The sequence below is a fragment of the Caretta caretta genome, chromosome 7, assembly GCF_965140235.1.
Source record: "Caretta caretta isolate rCarCar2 chromosome 7, rCarCar1.hap1, whole genome shotgun sequence".
Lineage (NCBI taxonomy): Eukaryota > Metazoa > Chordata > Testudines > Cheloniidae > Caretta > Caretta caretta.
Window position 1 is genome coordinate 93,051,762 of NC_134212.1, and position 17,626 is coordinate 93,069,387.

At 40.9% G+C, this 17,626-nt stretch overlaps 1 protein-coding gene across 2 annotated transcripts in view; it reads left to right on the forward strand.

Moving 5' to 3' along the window:
- Positions 1-17,626, forward strand: part of HECTD2 (HECT domain E3 ubiquitin protein ligase 2) — an 80,660-nt gene that overhangs the window by 41,129 nt on the left and 21,905 nt on the right. For both annotated transcript variants that reach the window (XM_048858020.2, XM_048858022.2), the window contains 5 exons: positions 698-846; positions 8,724-8,847; positions 13,762-13,858; positions 14,423-14,530; positions 16,990-17,122. In XM_048858020.2, the coding sequence (XP_048713977.2) occupies positions 698-846; positions 8,724-8,847; positions 13,762-13,858; positions 14,423-14,530; positions 16,990-17,122 (611 nt within the window). The remainder of the gene's footprint in view (positions 1-697; positions 847-8,723; positions 8,848-13,761; positions 13,859-14,422; positions 14,531-16,989; positions 17,123-17,626) is intronic.

Consider the following 17,626-nt stretch of genomic DNA (forward strand, 5'->3'; position numbering starts at 1 on the left):
CTGCCCTGGAGGAAAATTCCTTCCCGACCCTAAATATGGCGATCAGCTAAACCCTGAGCATATGGGCAAGATTCATCAGCCAGATACTACAGAAAATTCTTTCCTGGGTAACTCAGATCTTACCCCATCTAATAACCCATCACAGGCCATTGGGCCTATTTACCATGAATATTTAATTACCAAAACCATGTTATCCCATCATACCAAGATTTTGCACTTCTCTTACTATATACATGGAAGCTATGTATTGTACAACATAAAAAGTGTTTGTAGAATACTTAATCTATACTCAAGAGTGCATAACGTTCTTTTCAGTGTCTCTGTTCAATGAAGCAAAATATCTCTAAATAGAAAATTCCAAAAAGCTGTCAGGATTAAAAGACAAACTTTACAGAGAACAGATAATTTCTATCTTTCTATTTACCACTTTAATAAAGAGCCAAAGGAAAGATGTAACTTGTGATACAGTAATCTGAAAAAGATGTAGAGACTAAAGCATATCTAGAGTACGCCTGATGCATTCAGTAGAATTGCTATATCCTTTAAAGAAAAATATTGCCACATGTCAATGTTTAGAAGTATGCAGTTGTCAATAAACTTTATATTGGGAATTTTGTCCATTATGTGGTAATTTATTATAGTGGGCTTCAGTGGGGGCAGTACTAGCATAAGAGTAACTTCAGTGTGTTTCTTCTAGGATTTCGCAGAGAAGGTTTAAGCAGTTAGTAGACAGGTTGCTGCAATTTATTTCTTTACGTCTGTTCCCTGCAAAACCTGAAGAATTCCCACCCATGATAAAATGTACCTGGTGGATTCCATCAGCAACCAAAGTCTTGGCTTTATTCAGTAAGTTTTTCTCACTAAAATTGATTATTCTTAGTTCATAATTCTGTTAGGATATATGGGCTTTTTCTTTTTACCATAGAGATATAAAATGGTAACTGACAAAATAGATTCCTCAGTCAATCTCATCAACAGACCATGATGTTCCCACAGCACTTCAGTTTTTACCACTGCATACTGAGAAGAATGCAGCCCCGTCTACACCTACCAAATGCTTTTTCCATTATCCTAGAAGAATGCCTTTAAACTGTACCCAAAAGCAAGATTTTCCCTGCAGAAGTGATCTAGTCTACATAACTATCACTTCTTTCCTAATCCTGTATGTATATTTAGGGAGAAGGCGCATTCTTATCTTGCACTTCAGGGGATGAGATTTTCTCTCACAAAATTGTGACCAATTAAGTTTTAGTCAAAACTCACAGGTGCAGATAGGAATATATTGATATCAAATGATTATACAAAAGGTTTCTCCAGCAACTGAATAAAACTGTAATGTTGTAGTAAGGATACATATATTTTTACCACATAAATACATATAAAAAGATATAGGTAGCCTGAACACAAATCAAATTGAATGGTCAGCATTTAGCCTGTTTCCCCTTAAAAGAAAATAGATCAAATGAATGTGAGATACTCTCAGTCTCATAGATAGCCCATACCAGTCTCACTGATATTTGCGGCAAATTGCTGACGTATAAATCCACCAATCCCACTGGCACAAGCCTGTTAGCAAACATGCATGTGGATTAGCAGATCTTAAAAATTTCCAACATGCAGCATTCAATTTATTTCACATCCAGTGAAAGTCAGATCTCGTTATAGTGCAGTATTTTATACACGTTTTTTATTGTGGAGTGAACAGATATTTACAAACCTTAGTATTAAATTTGGAATTGCTAATCCAATGTATTGCTTGACTGATCGCAATAAATGCATTGCGACTCATAAATTTGGGCTTGTTGAAAGGAGTCATCATTTGCCATGAATATTAGGTCAGTTATGGGGAGTGGTTTCAAGTCTACAGTGTGGGCCCTTTTTTTCCATCAAGACAACAGTTGATTAAAGATCAGATCCCCAAGTAATGACAAGTTGGCTAAATCTTGTTCTCATTTAGTATCTAACTATTTCACTATGAAGCTTAGACAAGAATTGGAACCCTGAAAGGAAATAGGTAGGGCCTGGAGTGCATCCATGCCTTTTTTCCCTTTACTAAGACTTCATTGAACTTATACATGTAACATAAAAACATATTATGTCAATAGATGTGTTTGAAATATCTAGATAAATTAAGACTTCAGGGTCTTGAAAAATAAAATAAGGAATCAATTGATTCCTTAATCAAAGGTGTCCATTGGTCTGGTGACTATACTTTACTCATATAAGCCATAAATAAAGAGTAGACTACTCTTTGGTTTCAGAGTAGGAGCCTTGTTAGTCTGTATTCGCAAAAAGAAAAGGAGTACTAGTGGCACCTTAGAGATTAACCTAAGCCCTGGTCTACACTAGGACTTTAGATCGAATTTAGCAGCGTTAAATCGATTTAAACCTGCACCCGTCCACACAATGAAGCCCTTTATTTCGACTTAAAGGGCTCTTAAAATCGATTTCCTTACTCCACCCCTGACAAGTGGATTAGCGCTTAAATCGACCTTGCCGGCTCGAATTTGGGGTACTGTGGACACAATTCGATGGTATTGGCCTCCGGGAGCTATCCCAGAGTGCTCCATTCTGACCGCTCTGGACAGCGCTCTCAACTCAGATGCACTGGCCAGGTAGACAGGAAAAGAACCGCGAACTTTTGAATCTCATTTCCTGTTTGGCCAGCGTGGCAAGCTGCAGGTGACCATGCAGAGCTCATCAGCAGAGGTGACCATGATGGAGTCCCAGAATCGCAAAAGAGCTCCAGCATGGACTGAACGGGAGGTACGGGATCTGATCGCTGTTTGGGGAGAGGAATCCGTGCTATCAGAACTCCGTTCCAGTTTTCGAAATGCCAAAACCTTTCTGAAAATCTCCCAGGGCATGAAGGACAGAGGCCATAACAGGGACCCGAAGCAGTGCCGCGTGAAACTGAAGGAGCTGAGGCAAGCCTACCAGAAAACCAGAGAGGCGAACGGCCGCTCTGGGTCAGAGCCCCAAACATGCCGCTTCTATGATGAGCTGCATGCCATTTTAGGGGGTTCAGCCACCACTACCCCAGCCGTGTTGTTTGACTCCTTCAATGGAGATGGAGGCAATACAGAAGTAGGTTTTGGGGACGAAGAAGATGATGAGGAGGAGGTTGTAGATAGCTCACAGCAAGCAAGCGGAGAAACCGGTTTTCCCGACAGCCAGGAACTGTTTCTCACCCTAGACCTGGAGCCAGTACCCCCCGAACCCACCCAAGGCTGCCTCCTGGACTCAGCAGGCGGAGAAGGGACCTCTGGTGAGTGTACCTTTTAAAATGCTATACATGGTTTAAAAGCAAGCATGTGAAAGGATTACTTTGCCCTGGCATTTGCGGTTCTGCCTTTGCAAAAGGTTTCTGGGGAGGGCAGCCTTATTTCGTCCTTCATGGTAGGACACTTTACCACTCCAGGCCAGCAACACGTACTGGGGAATCACTGTAGAACAAAGCATTGCAGTGTATGTTTGCTGGCATTCAACCAAAATCCGTTCACGCGGTGGGAGGAGGCAAAATGCGACCTTGTAACGAAAGCACATGTGCTATGTATGTAATGTTAACTTTCAAGGTTTACCCTGAAAGAGTGTAGCCACTGTTTTATAAAATGTGTCTTTTTAAATACCGCTGTCCCTTTTTTTTTCTCCACCAGCTGCATGTGTTTCAATGATCACAGGATCTTCTCCTTCCCAGAGGCTAGTGAAGCTTAGAAAGAAAAAAAAACGCACTCGCGATGAAATGTTCTCCGAGCTCATGCTGTCCTCCCACACTGACAGAGCACAGACGAATGCGTGGAGGCAAATAATGTCAGAGTGCAGGAAAGCACAAAATGACCGGGAGGAGAGGTGGAGGGCTGAAGAGAGTAAGTGGCGGGCTGAAGAGAGTAAGTGGCGGGCTGAAGACAGGGCTGAAGCTCAAAGGTGGCGGCAGCGTGATGAGAGGAGGCAGGATTCAATGCTGAGGCTGCTGCAGGACCAAACCAGTATGCTCCAGTGTATGGTTGAGCTGCAGCAAAGGCAGCTGGAGCACAGACTGCCACTGCAGCCCCTCTGTAACCAACCGCCCTCCTCCCCAAGTTCCATAGCCTCCACACCCAGACGCCCAAGAACACGGTGGGGAGGCCTCCGGCCAACCAGCCACTCCCCCACAGAGGATTGCCCAAAAAAAAGAAGGCTGTCATTCAATAAATTTTAAAGTTGTAAACTTTTAAAGTGCTGTGCTTAAAGTGCTGTGTGGCATTTTCCTTCCCTCCTCCACCACCCCTCCTGGGATACCTTGGTAGTCATCCCCCTATTTGTGTGATGAATGAATAACGAATGCATGACTGTGAAGCAGCAATGACTTTATTGGCTCTGCAAGCAATGATTAAAGGGAGGAGGGGAGGGTGGTTAGCTTACAGGGAAGTAGAGTGAACCAAGGGGCGGGGGGGTTCATCAAGGAGAAACAAACAGAACTTTTACACCGTAGCCTGGCCAGTCATGAAACTGTTTTTCAAAGCTTCTCTGATGCGTACCGCGCCCTCCTGTGCTCTTCTAACCGCCCTGGTGTCTGGCTGCGCGTAACCAGCAGCCAGGCGATTTGCCTCAACCTCCCACCCCGCCATAAACGTCTCCCCCTTACTCTCACAGATATTGTGGAGCACACAGCAAGCAGTAATAACAGTGGGAATATTGGTTTCGCTGAGGTCTAAGCGAGTCAATAAACTGCGCCAGCGCGCCTTTAAACGTCCAAATGCACATTCTACCACCATTCTGCACTTGCTCAGCCTGTAGTTGAACAGCTCCTGACCACTGTCCAGGCTGCCTGTGTACGGCTTCATGAGCCATGGCATTAAGGGGTAGGCTGGGTCCCCAAGGATACATATAGGCATTTCAACATCCCCAACAGTTATTTTCTGGTCTGGGAATAAAGTCCCTTCCTGCAGCTTTTGAAACAGACCAGAGTTCCTGAAGATGCGAGCATCATGCACCTTTCCCGGCCATCCCACGTTGATGTTGGTGAAACGTCCCTTGTGATCCACCAGAGCTTGCAGCACTATCGAAAAGTACCCCTTGCGGTTTATGTACTCGGCGGCTTGGTGCTCCGGTGCCAAGATAGGGATATGGGTTCCATCTATAGCCCCACCACAGTTAGGGAATCCCATTGCAGCAAAGCCATCCACTATGACCTGCACATTTCCCAGGGTCACTACCCTTGATATCAGCAGATCTTTGATTGCGTGGGCTACTTGCATCACAGCAGCCCCCACAGTAGATTTGCCCACTCCAAATTGATTCCCAACTGACCGGTAGCTGTCTGGCGTTGCAAGCTTCCACAGGGCTATCGCCACTCGCTTCTCAACTGTGAGGGCTGCTCTCATCTTGGTATTCATGCGCTTCAGGACAGGGGAAAGCAAGTCACAAAGTTCCATGAAAGTGCCCTTACGCATGCGAAAGTTTCGTAGCCACTGGGAATCGTCCCAGACCTGCAACACTATGCGGTCCCACCAGTCTGTGCTTGTTTCCCGAGCCCAGAATCGGCGTTCCACAGCATGAACCTGCCCCATTAGCACCATGATGCATGCATTGTCAGGGCCCATGCTTTCAGAGAAATCTGTGTCCATGTCCTGATCACTCACGGGACCGCGCTGACGTCGCCTCCTCGCCCGGTATCGCGTTGCCATGTTCTGGTGCTGCATATACTGCTGAATAATGCGTGTGGTGGTTAATGTGCTCCTAATTGCCAAAGTGAGCTGAGCGGGCTCCATGCTTGCCGTGGTATGGCGTCCGCACAGAAAAAAGGCGCGGAACGATTGTCTGCCGTTGCTCTGACGGAGGGAGGGGCGACTGACGACACGGCTTACAGGGTTGGCTTCAGGGAGCTAAAATCAACAAAGGGGGTGCCTGTACATCAAGGAGTATTTCAGGCAGGACTGCACGGAGGGTTCCAATAAGAAATGGTGCACCTAAGTTATCGTTGTTATTGGAACAAGGAGGTTAGCCTGGCCTCTGATTGATACATGGCTAGATTTACCTCGCTGCACCTTCTCTGTGAGTGACTGCAGTGTGACCTAGAGGAATGAGTCCCCTAGACAGGGGAGGAGGCAAATGAGTACAAAACAAATCTGGTCTATTTCTTGTTTTGACCCACTCCATCTATCTTTTACATCTTTGGCTGGCAGCAGACGGTGCAGAAGGACTGCATGCCATCCACATCTCATGGCTGCTTGGCAGAAGATGGTACAGTACGCCTGCTAGCCATCCCCATCTCTTGCCTGCCTGGCAGAAGATGGTGCAATACGACTGCTAGCAATCCTCATCTCTTGCCTGCCTGGCAGAAGATGGTACAGTACGACTGCTAGCAGTCCGTATCGCCTGCCTGCTCACCATAAGACGGTTCAATAGGACTGACTGCAGGACTAAAGAGAATGACCTGGTCAAGTCACTCCAAATTTAGTCCCTGCGCCCATGTCTGCCCAGGCGCTCCCAGCCGACGCGGCCAGGAGCACCTCGGACACGATGAGGACGACTACCAATCGTATTGCACCGTCTGCTGCCAGAAGGCAAGGGGTTGCTGCTACTGTGCAGCAAAGCCGTACCGCGTCTGCCAGCACCCAGGAGACATAGGGTGACGGTTACCTGAGCGGGCTCCATGCTTGCTGTGGTATGGCGTCTGCACAGGTAACTCAGGAAAAAAGGCGCGAAATGATTGTCTGCCCTTGCTTTCACGGAGGGAGGGAGGGAACGGGGGCCTGACGACACGTACCCAGAACCACCCGCGACAATGTTTTAGCCCCATCAGAGCGCTCCATTGTGACTGCTCTGGACAGCACTCTCAGATGCCCGATTGTTTGCCATTGCTCTGACGCTGGGAGGGGCGCTTACAGGGTTGGCTTCAGGGAGCTAAAATCAACAAAGGGGGTGGCTTTACATCAAGGAGTATTTCAGGCAGGACTTCACAGAGGGTTCCAATAAGAAATGGTGCACCTAAGTTATTGTCCTTATTGGAGCAAGAAGGTTAGCCTGGCCTCTGATTGATACATGGCTAGATTTACCTCGCTGCACCTTGACTGCAGTGTGATCTAGAAGAATGAGTCCCCTAGACAGGGGAGGGGGGGGAAGCAAATGAGTACAAAACAAATCTGGTCTATTTCTTGTTTTGACCCACTCCATCTATCTTTTACATCTTTGGCTGGCAGCAGACGGACTGCATGCCATCCACATCTCATGACTGCTCGGCAGAAGATGGTACAGCACGACTGCTAGCAGTCCGTATCGCCTGCCCGCTCACCATAAGACGGTTCAATAGGACTGACTGCAGGACTAAAGAGAATGACCTGGTCAAGTCACTCCAAATTTAGTCCCTGTGCCCATGTCTGCCCAGGCGCTCCTGATCGACCTCACAGAGGCGACCAGGAGCACCTCAGACATGACGATGACGGCTACCAGTCGTACTGTACCGTCTGCTGCCACAAGGCAAGGGGTTGCTGCTACTGTGTAGCAATGCCGTACCGCGTCTGCCAGCACCCAGGAGACATAGGGTGACGGTTACCTGAGCGGGCTCCATGCTTGCCATGGTATGGCGTCTGCACAGGTAACTCAGGAAAAAAGGCGCGAAATGATTGTCTGCCCTTGCTTTCACGGGGGGAGGGAGGGAACGGGAGGCTGACGATATGTACCCAGAACCACCCGCGACAATGTTTTAGCCCCATCAGGCATTGGGATCTCAACCCAGAATTCCAATGGGCAGCGGAGACTGCGGGAACTGTGGGATAGCTACCCACAGTGCAACGCTCCGGAAGTCGACGCTTGCCTCGGTACTGTGGAAGCGCTCCGCCGAGTTAATGCACTTAATGCACTTAGAGCATTTACTGTGGGGACACACACACTCGAATTTATAAAACCGATTTCTAAAAAACCGACTTCTATAAATTCGACCTTATTCCGTAGTGTAGACATACCCTAAGGTGCCACTAGTACGCCTTTTCTTTCTACTCTTTGGTGAAATCCTGGCTCCGCTGAAGTCTATAGGAGTTTTATTACTCTTTTATGGGGCAAAATTTCACCCTTATATTGAGGTACAGTCAAACTAAGATATTTTTTCAGGAAAGCAGTCTTCTATTACTGATGAGTAAAATACTTTTTAGATTTCCATTGGAATTTCAAGGTTGGGTTTTTTTCCTTAAATTCTTACAAAGTATTTGGAAAAAATGGAAGCAGAAAAAAATTACCTTGGAATTTTGGTCCCTGTTTCAAGTCACTGATCACAAGTATTAGCTGGTACTTTAATTTCAATGACAAAATCTGTTGGTTCTTCATAAAATACCAAAAAAGTAAATTAAATGATACATATCAATTGCATGTCAAATTTCCATATGTCAGAGACATGTTTGAGATACAAAAAAAGCAATTTGAGTCCCTAGACTTATTATTTTTTAACATTCAAACTGCAAAATAAAAATATTTTTAAAATGATCTTGAGATTAGCACTTGTTTGTCTAGTTTCTCTTTGATTATAATGGTTTGTAAAGTATTCTTATTAAGTATTGGTGTGCCAGCATGACAATATTTATTTTAGCAGAGTGATAGCAGTGCTATAGGTAAGGTTCAAAAGAGATGGCTGTATAACAGCTGATTTTTCTAAGTGCTCTGACATTCACACAGCTTGAAAATTGGTGTGCCTCATTGGGACAGTAGTTTGAGAGAGTTCCTAATAGTGATTCTGTATGTTTTCTTTGTAGATGCTGCAAATAGCCTAGCTAATCCTGCTATTATTCCATATATGGATTTTTATAATTCTACTTTGGATCATATTGATCTCATGGAAGAGTATCATAACTGGCAGTGTTATGGAAACTCTCACAGGTAAAAGAGAAACTGGCAAGAGTCAGGTTTTGTCTAACAATGAATAGAAATAGATTGTTTTTTTGTTGTTCGTTATAGGTTTGTCTATTTATTTTAAAGTTCAGCACCATGTCTTTTTCAAATAGATAGTTTTGACAGTTTCAGTAAAATCCTGACCCTACTGAAGGCATTGGAAGTTTTGCCATGGACTTCAGTGGGGCCAGGATTTCACACTTTGATTTAAATCAGATAAAAGGTAAAAATTGTAGACAATAATATAAGTTCATTGTTTGCTAATATTGACAGTACAAAAGGCAGCTAGTGAAATCTAATTACAGTAGAACCTCAGAATTACAGACACCTCAGGAATGGAGGTTGTTCGTAACTCTGAAATGTTCATAACTCTGAACAAAACATTATGATTATTCTTTCAAAAGTTTACAGCTGAACATTGACTTAATACAGCTCTGAAACTTTACTATGCAGAAGAAAATGCTGCTTTTAACTATCTTAATTTAAATAAAATAAGCACAAAAACAGTTTCCTTACCTTGTCAACTCTTTTTTTAAACTTTCCCTTTAATGTTTTAGTAGTTTACGTTTAACACAGTGCTGTACTGTATATGCTTTTTTTTGGTCTCTGCTGCCGCCTGATTGTGTACTTCAGGTTCCAAATGAGGTGTTTGGTTGACTGGTCAGTTCGTAACTCTGGTGTACGTAGTAACTCTGAGGTTCTACTGGACAAATTTTTTAATATGAATTATTTTTATCATGATACAAATTATTTTTGTCTGCCACACAATAAGAGAGACACCTATTAATATCAAGTGGCATTAACCATTTTATATATAAAACATATCAGACATTCATATACTATATGTGTCCTTCCAGAATTTGGCTCTGATCCTGCCAAGACTTAAACACATGCTTAACTTTACAGACTGTGATCAATTTCACTGAGGTCAATAGAACTATTTTCAGTGCATAAAGATAAATGTGAGTAAGCCTTTGCAGGCTTAGGGTCTTTCTTTAACTGTCACTTTTGGCAACAAGTCTCATGTTCTAAGTAATACTTCAGGTTATTAAAGTGGAAGAAAATGTAAAATTCAGTTTATTTTTCACTGTTAGGCTGTTTTATTTTTTGCATTTTGCTCAGCTTGTACAGTGAAATTAAGACTTTAGATTCTCATGAGACAGCACATTTGGGTTACAGAAATAGAAGAGGAATATTTATTAAAATTTTCGTTTGAATTTAAAAAAAATCTTTAATGAAAACTTTTTTCATTGATTTCACAAAAGCTTGTTTTTACAAAATGAAAATTTTGGATCAGATTAGACAATATATCATCTCATTAAGGATTTCTGAAGGGATCTTGATGGCTTGAATCAAGAGAGACTAATTACATCTTTCTTTATTTTACTTTTTATTTTTTTATTTCAAAGTACACTGAAATGTTCTCAGTAAGTTAAAGATACTAAAAACAAATGCGGCCTTGTGTTTATATATGTGCTATTTGTATTGACTTTAGTAGGAGCTGAAGAAAACCTTAAGGGCAGAATTTGTTCGCACCATTACAGGTATTTTAGATCAGGCTTCAGTGTGATGCCTGATATTTGGATTTGGAAATATAAAAGCATTTTACAAACTTTTAGTATCATGGAATCTTGTCGTACAAATATCTTCAGAAAACTACAGAATTTCAGCTGCAAATTCACAGGTATGTCCCAGAACTGCTGAGCTTCAGGAACTTCCTAGGAAACAATGCCATTTGGGTTCACAGGAGTGCCTCCTTCTGGCTCTGAACATTCAGAACCAAGCTTTTAGTAGGGCTATTTGGCCTTCACCCCACCTCAGTTCTTTCCTTTTCTTGGCTAGCTGTAGACATTGGGACCTATTGTCTATAGCCAGACATGTTTTGTTTGGCTTTTGGCCATAGTGTAGTTTAGTCCAGCTATATCACTCTTGGTATAATTTTAATTCTTTTTTTACTTTGGGGTTTTTCCCTTGTTTTTTCCCTTGTTTCTGCAGTATTACATAGTCTAAATCCCCAGTGGGGCCTCAGAACAGAGGACTGTAGCCAATCTGGACAAGCATACCAGTTTCAAACTGTGTTTTTTGTGTGTGTAGTTTTCACCATTCTTGCGACCACAACCAGCTCCAGTAACTCTGACTGTTTCTCCTCCCTTCAGCTTATATCTGTTATGATCTGCCTGGCTTGGGGGTGGAAAAAAATAGTAGGTCAGTTTTGACTACTGATGTTCACGTGGCTTCTGCATCCACTAAGCAACATATTAACAAATTGCCTGAGAAACCTGTGCCATTCATTAATTTCTAGTCATCTTTGGTGGTTGGGGACCATTTGGTCCATTTCCTTGCAATGGGGAGTGAAATTACCATGGATCATTGGTGGTTAAAGTTTGGTTGGGCCACACAATCCAATTCCATGGGGCAACCCAGTCTCTCTTCCCATATGCTTACAAGGGTTTCTTCTCACTAAACACTATTCAGAGCAGAGGAGAATTCTCTGTAAAGTTTGAAACTAAAGAAGGAAGGTGCCTGATCAGCACAAAGGGGATGTTCTGTCTATTCAAGATCATTTCTCATGTAAAAAAATCAGGATAGATCCATGATGATATGAAGGCTAAAAAAATTAACAGAGTTAATGAAGAAATTCAAATTACAAACACTGATATTTGCTTCCATCATTCTTATCTTTTCTCTATGAAGCCTGTATAAGGCTATCAACTTTTTTAAAAGATGCTTACATATCTCATTCAGACTTACCAACACAAATATTTAAGTGCAGGCAACAGACATTACTGTTTTCTGATTTACCAGTTGTTCGGCTGTGCTTGCACCATACTTCTGGTATTAAGGTATTCCAGTGTACCTGTACTTGGGAGAACTGGCTGGTTTGCATTTGTATACCACAAACCTTAGAAGAATTCCTGAAAGTGACATGGGTATTGCTTCATTTCTCTGGTACCTACTCAAAAGATATCTTCTTATATTGGTGCAATCCTGGCCATTTTTTATCCTGAAGAGAGATTTCAGGATGTTTTCTAAGCTACTATTCCATTAAAGAACAATTATCAAATGTCAGTGAGTTTCTTTCTAACGTGGTTAAGTCTTGTGGCCTCCTGCACCTATGTCACAGGACCTAGTGGTCCCTGCCTGTGAATGAAGCCAGTGCAGTACTAGTTAGTGCCCGTTAAATTCTCAAAACAAGGATGATATGAGAGCACTTCTCATCATCCTGTTTTATACCTCATGATCAGGAATATACAGAGGCAAACCTTGGAAAAAAAAAAAGATTATTCACCAGCAAATGTAGTTCTTTAGGAGGGTTGCCTCTGCGTATTCACACTCTGCTCCCACCTTTCTCTCTTCTTCACAACTTTGTTCTCGCGGGATTATGGAGTTCATTTGGTGGTTGTGGGCTCCATAATCCTTTGTATAGGCTTGAGTCTCAATGTTCAGAGCAACAGTGGAGTGTTTTCCAGAAAGTTCCTGAAACTCAGCTGTACCAGGCCACACATCCCATAAATGTGAACAAAAGAAATACACTCAACTTAAAGTTATTGGTAAGTAATCTTTTTTGTTAGGTTTTATAAAAATTCTTGATAGAAATGCTGTGCTGATGCAGTTCACATACATTTCTTATTTTTTTTGTCTGTTGTTAATGTAGCTGTAAATTTTTGTATTGTAACAGGACATGTGGACCACTTCATCAGTCTTAGAGTTAGTTTCAAATTGATTTTTAATGAGTGGTGTAGAATATTTAGTAAGTTCATTTTTAGTTTACATGGTGAATCAATGTTTCTTTAGTGAATGATGTCTCTGTTGACTAAGAATACTAACTGTTGACTTGTGGCCCATATAATGTTGTTAAAGGTGAAGGATGAAAGAAACTTTAGGTATTATATGAAAGATGACACTGTTTTTTTGGCAGATAGTACAGTGGACTAATACACTATCCTTGCATGTTGGGGGCCCAAAGTCCAAATTCCTGCACAAGTTCCAAGGCAAATTTTGTTTTGGGAGGGAGTGTCATACTTCACTGTAGTAGCTTTATGATATGTACAATGTTCTACACAGTTATCAGAGAATAGGCTAAGGAGACAAATAACTTTACTGCATGTCATGACTGAATACTAGCAGAGCCACATGAGGAAGCTTGGACAGCATCTACATGCTCTGTTCTTTGCTCAAGTTAGTGCTGTCTATGCCCTCACTTTCATGAGAGCTTAACTTTAACAAAGAAAACTAACAAAAGAACCATAGGTGTTTGTCACTTTTGGGATTCTTGAGTGTTTATCATTCTTAATACTGATTGATTGAAAAATAATGTTACTAATGGCCTGATCTTTTCAGAAGTGCTGGATACCTGCAGCTCCAAATGTCAATCAGGCCCCAGCAAATAGCATAAAATACAAGTATTTACATTATGTGCTTTAATTGACTGGAAAATAGTAGACATGAGACATCTTTTTTGCAATCAAAGTCATTTAAAAATTAAGTTTTTTTTTATTCTTTAGCTCTGCTTAACAATTCAAATTTAGTATTCAATACCAAAGATACTGTTTGCATACTATAGTGGCTGGCTTTCTTCTTCAGTCACGTGAAAGTGCAATGATGGTAGATGCTACAATAAAGATTAAAGGTCTATTGTGAAAAAGTATATACAAATACTTTGAATGCTAAGTCCTTGTTAGTTAACACTAAAATGGTTTGCACAAGATTAAATTAACATCTGTGCACACAATGCAGAAAGAACAATAGCTATTTCAGAAGAAGAGTTATTTACAAATAACTCTTATAAAAATATTAACGGAGGGGAAAATTACTAAACTGTAATACAAAGATTGATTCTTGTTTTATTATCTTTAGTAAAAATTACACCTTATTTAACTTCCTGTCTATTTTGCCATTCAGGTTTTCTTTCTGTCAGTATCCATTCATTATTTCTATAGCAGCAAAAAAAGTTATTATTCAAAGGGACTCAGAACAACAGATGATAAGCATGGCACGGGTAAGTAACTTTGTGATAAATGATGTTCAAGTAAAAATAATGTTATACATTTTAATCTGTTAAACATTCTGTAAAATTATTCGTTGCAATCTCTGAAATTTAGGGCTAACCTCATAAGAAAAAAAAATTAGATCATTCTGTAACTTCTAGTCTGCAAAAGGCCATGAAGAATGCTTACACAGTGTTCTTGTTTTAGTTTGCTTAGGGCTGCGGTAGCTTCATAAATGTGTTTCTACAGTATAATGTGCTGTTCTTTAGTCTTCTGCAATATATGAATCTTTCTTCACCACTCCCATGAGTGACAGGCAGGCCAGATTAATGAGGAAGATAATTATGAGGGAATACATTGCCCTGAAACTCATTGTTAGTTGTCAATTTTATTCTGCTAATGTGAACAATGATAGATCGGAATACAAGAGTACATATACAGGTCACAGGACACAGTGTTGGATATAAGGGAGAAGTAGCTGTTAAGAGGAAATGGTGCTAGGTACTGAGGGCTGATCTGGCTTCTTAAGCAAAACTGTTGTGTATGTAAAATTTTTTTTTTTTTATTCCAAATAGCAAAGTCTGGTGGACAAAGTCTCTCGCAGGCAGAGACCTGACATGAATATGTTATTCCTAAACTTGAAAGTGAGAAGGATGCACCTTGTTAGTGATTCACTTGATGAGGTACAGAAAATGGAAATTAATTAATGTTTGTTGAAAAGTATCTGTAACATTTTTAATTCAGTCTGATGGGACTTATTTCTATAATGAATCTATTTAAAACATTTGTAACGGTAGCTGAGGAAATTAACCACATTTTCAGTCGTTGTCTCCTGCACATTTACCCACTTTACACACACAGTTATGTGCATTTTATGTATGTACATGCTAACTAAAAATAAATTTTAAAAATATTAATGTAAAGTTAACCCATTAATAATACTGTGCATAATCATCAGATTATATTGTATCATATTCCCAGGTAGGAGTTCCAACTTCTTCTAATGCTTTAGATACTGTGTGATTTCTTCTTTCACGACCTTCTCTCCTCAAGTTTTATAGTGTAGGAGCACAGTGTAGTAAAATCTCATTCTGTGGTGGGCAAGCTAGTGTTACCAAGATAAGGGGTGGGGGTTGTTTGATTTGTAAAAATCTACAGAATCATAATTGCAGTGGCATGGCAGGGGAGCTCACTTCTCCTCTAGTGGTGTTCCCCAAGGGTCAGTCCTAGGACCAGTCTTATTCAATTTATTCATATATGATCTGGAGAAAGGGGTAAACAGTGAGGTGGCAAAGTTTGCAGATGATACTAAACTGTTCAAGATAGTTAAGACTGTGAAGAACTTCAAAAAGATCTCACAAAACTAAGTGATTGGGCAACAAAATGGCAAATGAAATTTAATGTGGATAAATGTAAAGTAATGCACACAGGAAAAAATAACCCCAACTATACATACAATATGATGGGGGCTAATTTAGCTACAACTAATCAGGAAAAAGATCTTGGAGTCATCGTGGATAGTTCTCTGAAGACATCCACACAGTGTGCAGCGGCAGTCAAAAAAGCAAATGGGATGTTAGGAATCATTAAAAAAGGGATAGAGAATAAGACAGAATATCTTATTGCCCTTATATAAATCCGTAGTACGCCCACATCTTGAGTACTGCGTACAGATGTGGTCCCCTCATCTCAAAAAAGATATACTGGCATTAGAAAAGGGCAACTAAAATGATTAGGGGTTTGGAACAGGTCCTATATGAGGAGAGATTAAAGAGTCTAGGACTTTTCAGATTGGAAAAGAGGAGACTAAGGGGGGATATGATAAAGGTATATAAAATCATGAGTGGTGAGGAGAAAGTGAATAAGGAAAAGTTATTTGTTCCCATAATATAAGAACTAGGGGCCACCAAATGAAATTAATGGGTAGCAGGTTTAAAACAAATAAAAGGAAGTTCTTCTTCACTCAGCGCACAGTCAACCTGTGGAACTCCTTGCCTGAGGAGGTTGTGAAGGCTAGGACTATAACAGAAAAGAGAACTGGATAAATTCATGGAGGTTAAGTCCATTAATGGCTATTAGCCAGGATGGGTAAGAAATAGTGTCCCTAGCCTCTGTTTGTCAGAGGGTGGAGATGGATGGCAGGAGAGAGATCACTTAATCATCACCTGTTAGATTCACTCCCTCTGGGGCACCTGGCATTGGCCACTGTCGGTAGACAGGATACTGGGCTGGATGGCCCTTTGGTCTGACCCAATATGGCCATTCTTATGTTCTTATGGGTCCCCCACTCCAGGTCCTGCAGTTGGTGGACATTTTGATAATACAGTGTGGTCGGAAATGGGTCAAGTTGGGTATCATTCAAAAGTCCTTTCTCTAACAAACACTATGGCACCAAACAGGACAAGTCTGGAACAATTATGTAGCTATACATTAAAGAAAATATTTAAAAATAATTTTTTTAAATTATACTTTAACACAGGCTTGTCAAACGTGGCAGCCCTCATGAAGTTCTGTTGAGGCTCTTGACTGACAATAATGTGTTATCGGTTAATGCCCAGAACGTGATACCTGGATTAATATTTTTAAGGTTGCAGATTACTATAAACGGAAGGAATGCTTGAAGTTGATTGCCATCATCGGTTAAAAAGGTGATACCATTGAAATTATGATTCCATAGATTTTAATGACTCAAATGACACTTCACTTACCTTTCTATAATTAACTTGTCCACAGAATTACACATGCTCCTAGATTATTAAATACTTTAGGCTTTCTTCTTCCAATTTCTTACCCAAATTTTTAACCCACTGCTGCCATACCCAGGACCCAGTTACTCAGAGAGAGCATGGATGAGAGCTATTTGGTGCCTTGACTCCCAAGATGGCTTCCAAGCCTGGACAGAGACCTCATGAGTCAGGAGGGAGAGTGGCCAAACAATTATGATTAGCTAACTCTCCCAGTCTAGACCGTTATTTTCATATAAACTTGAATTATGAATTAGAATTCAGTAACTTTATGGATTCATATTTCACTTGAAATAATAGCTGTAGAAATAAAATAAGCACATTTGTGTTATCCAGAAGTTCTGTAATATTAAATATGTTGGGAGTCTCTGATTTATTTAATTTTAATTTTTTAATAGCTGACACGGAAGAGGGCAGATTTGAAAAAAAAGTTGAAAGTTACATTTGTAGGGGAGGCTGGTCTTGATATGGGTGGCTTGACAAAAGAATGGTTTCTTCTCCTTATTCGCCAGATTTTTCACCCAGACTATGGTGAGTCCTCATAATTTACTTCTTTAAGATTAACAGATTAAAAACAGGATGAATTAAAAACAGGGATGGATAGGCATTTTTAGTTTTTCAAATGTTTAGCCATCCACCTTGGATCTTTTTTTTAATATTCTCTATTGGGTCACGTAGCCTGAGCCCTCCAAGCCCGAGTCGGCTGGCAAAGGCCAGCTACAGGTTTTTCTTTGCTGTGTAAACATACCTTCAGTGTCTGTAAGATGAAGCACAATAATTGTGTATAGATGTGGGACTTGCCTGCATGAGGGCCAGCTCCTTATTTGAGAATTGTGAACATGATAGTCAGTATTGTGCTATCCAGTGGGTCTCTGTCTCCTCAATTTCTAAATCACATATCCCAAGGCCATTATTAGAACATATTTTGCTCTTGTTTTTTCCAGCAATTTTGACTCACTCTAACTCTCTAATTTTTGGCCCCATAAATATGGATCTTAAATACAATTCTTTAGCAAATTGACTTTAACATTGTCA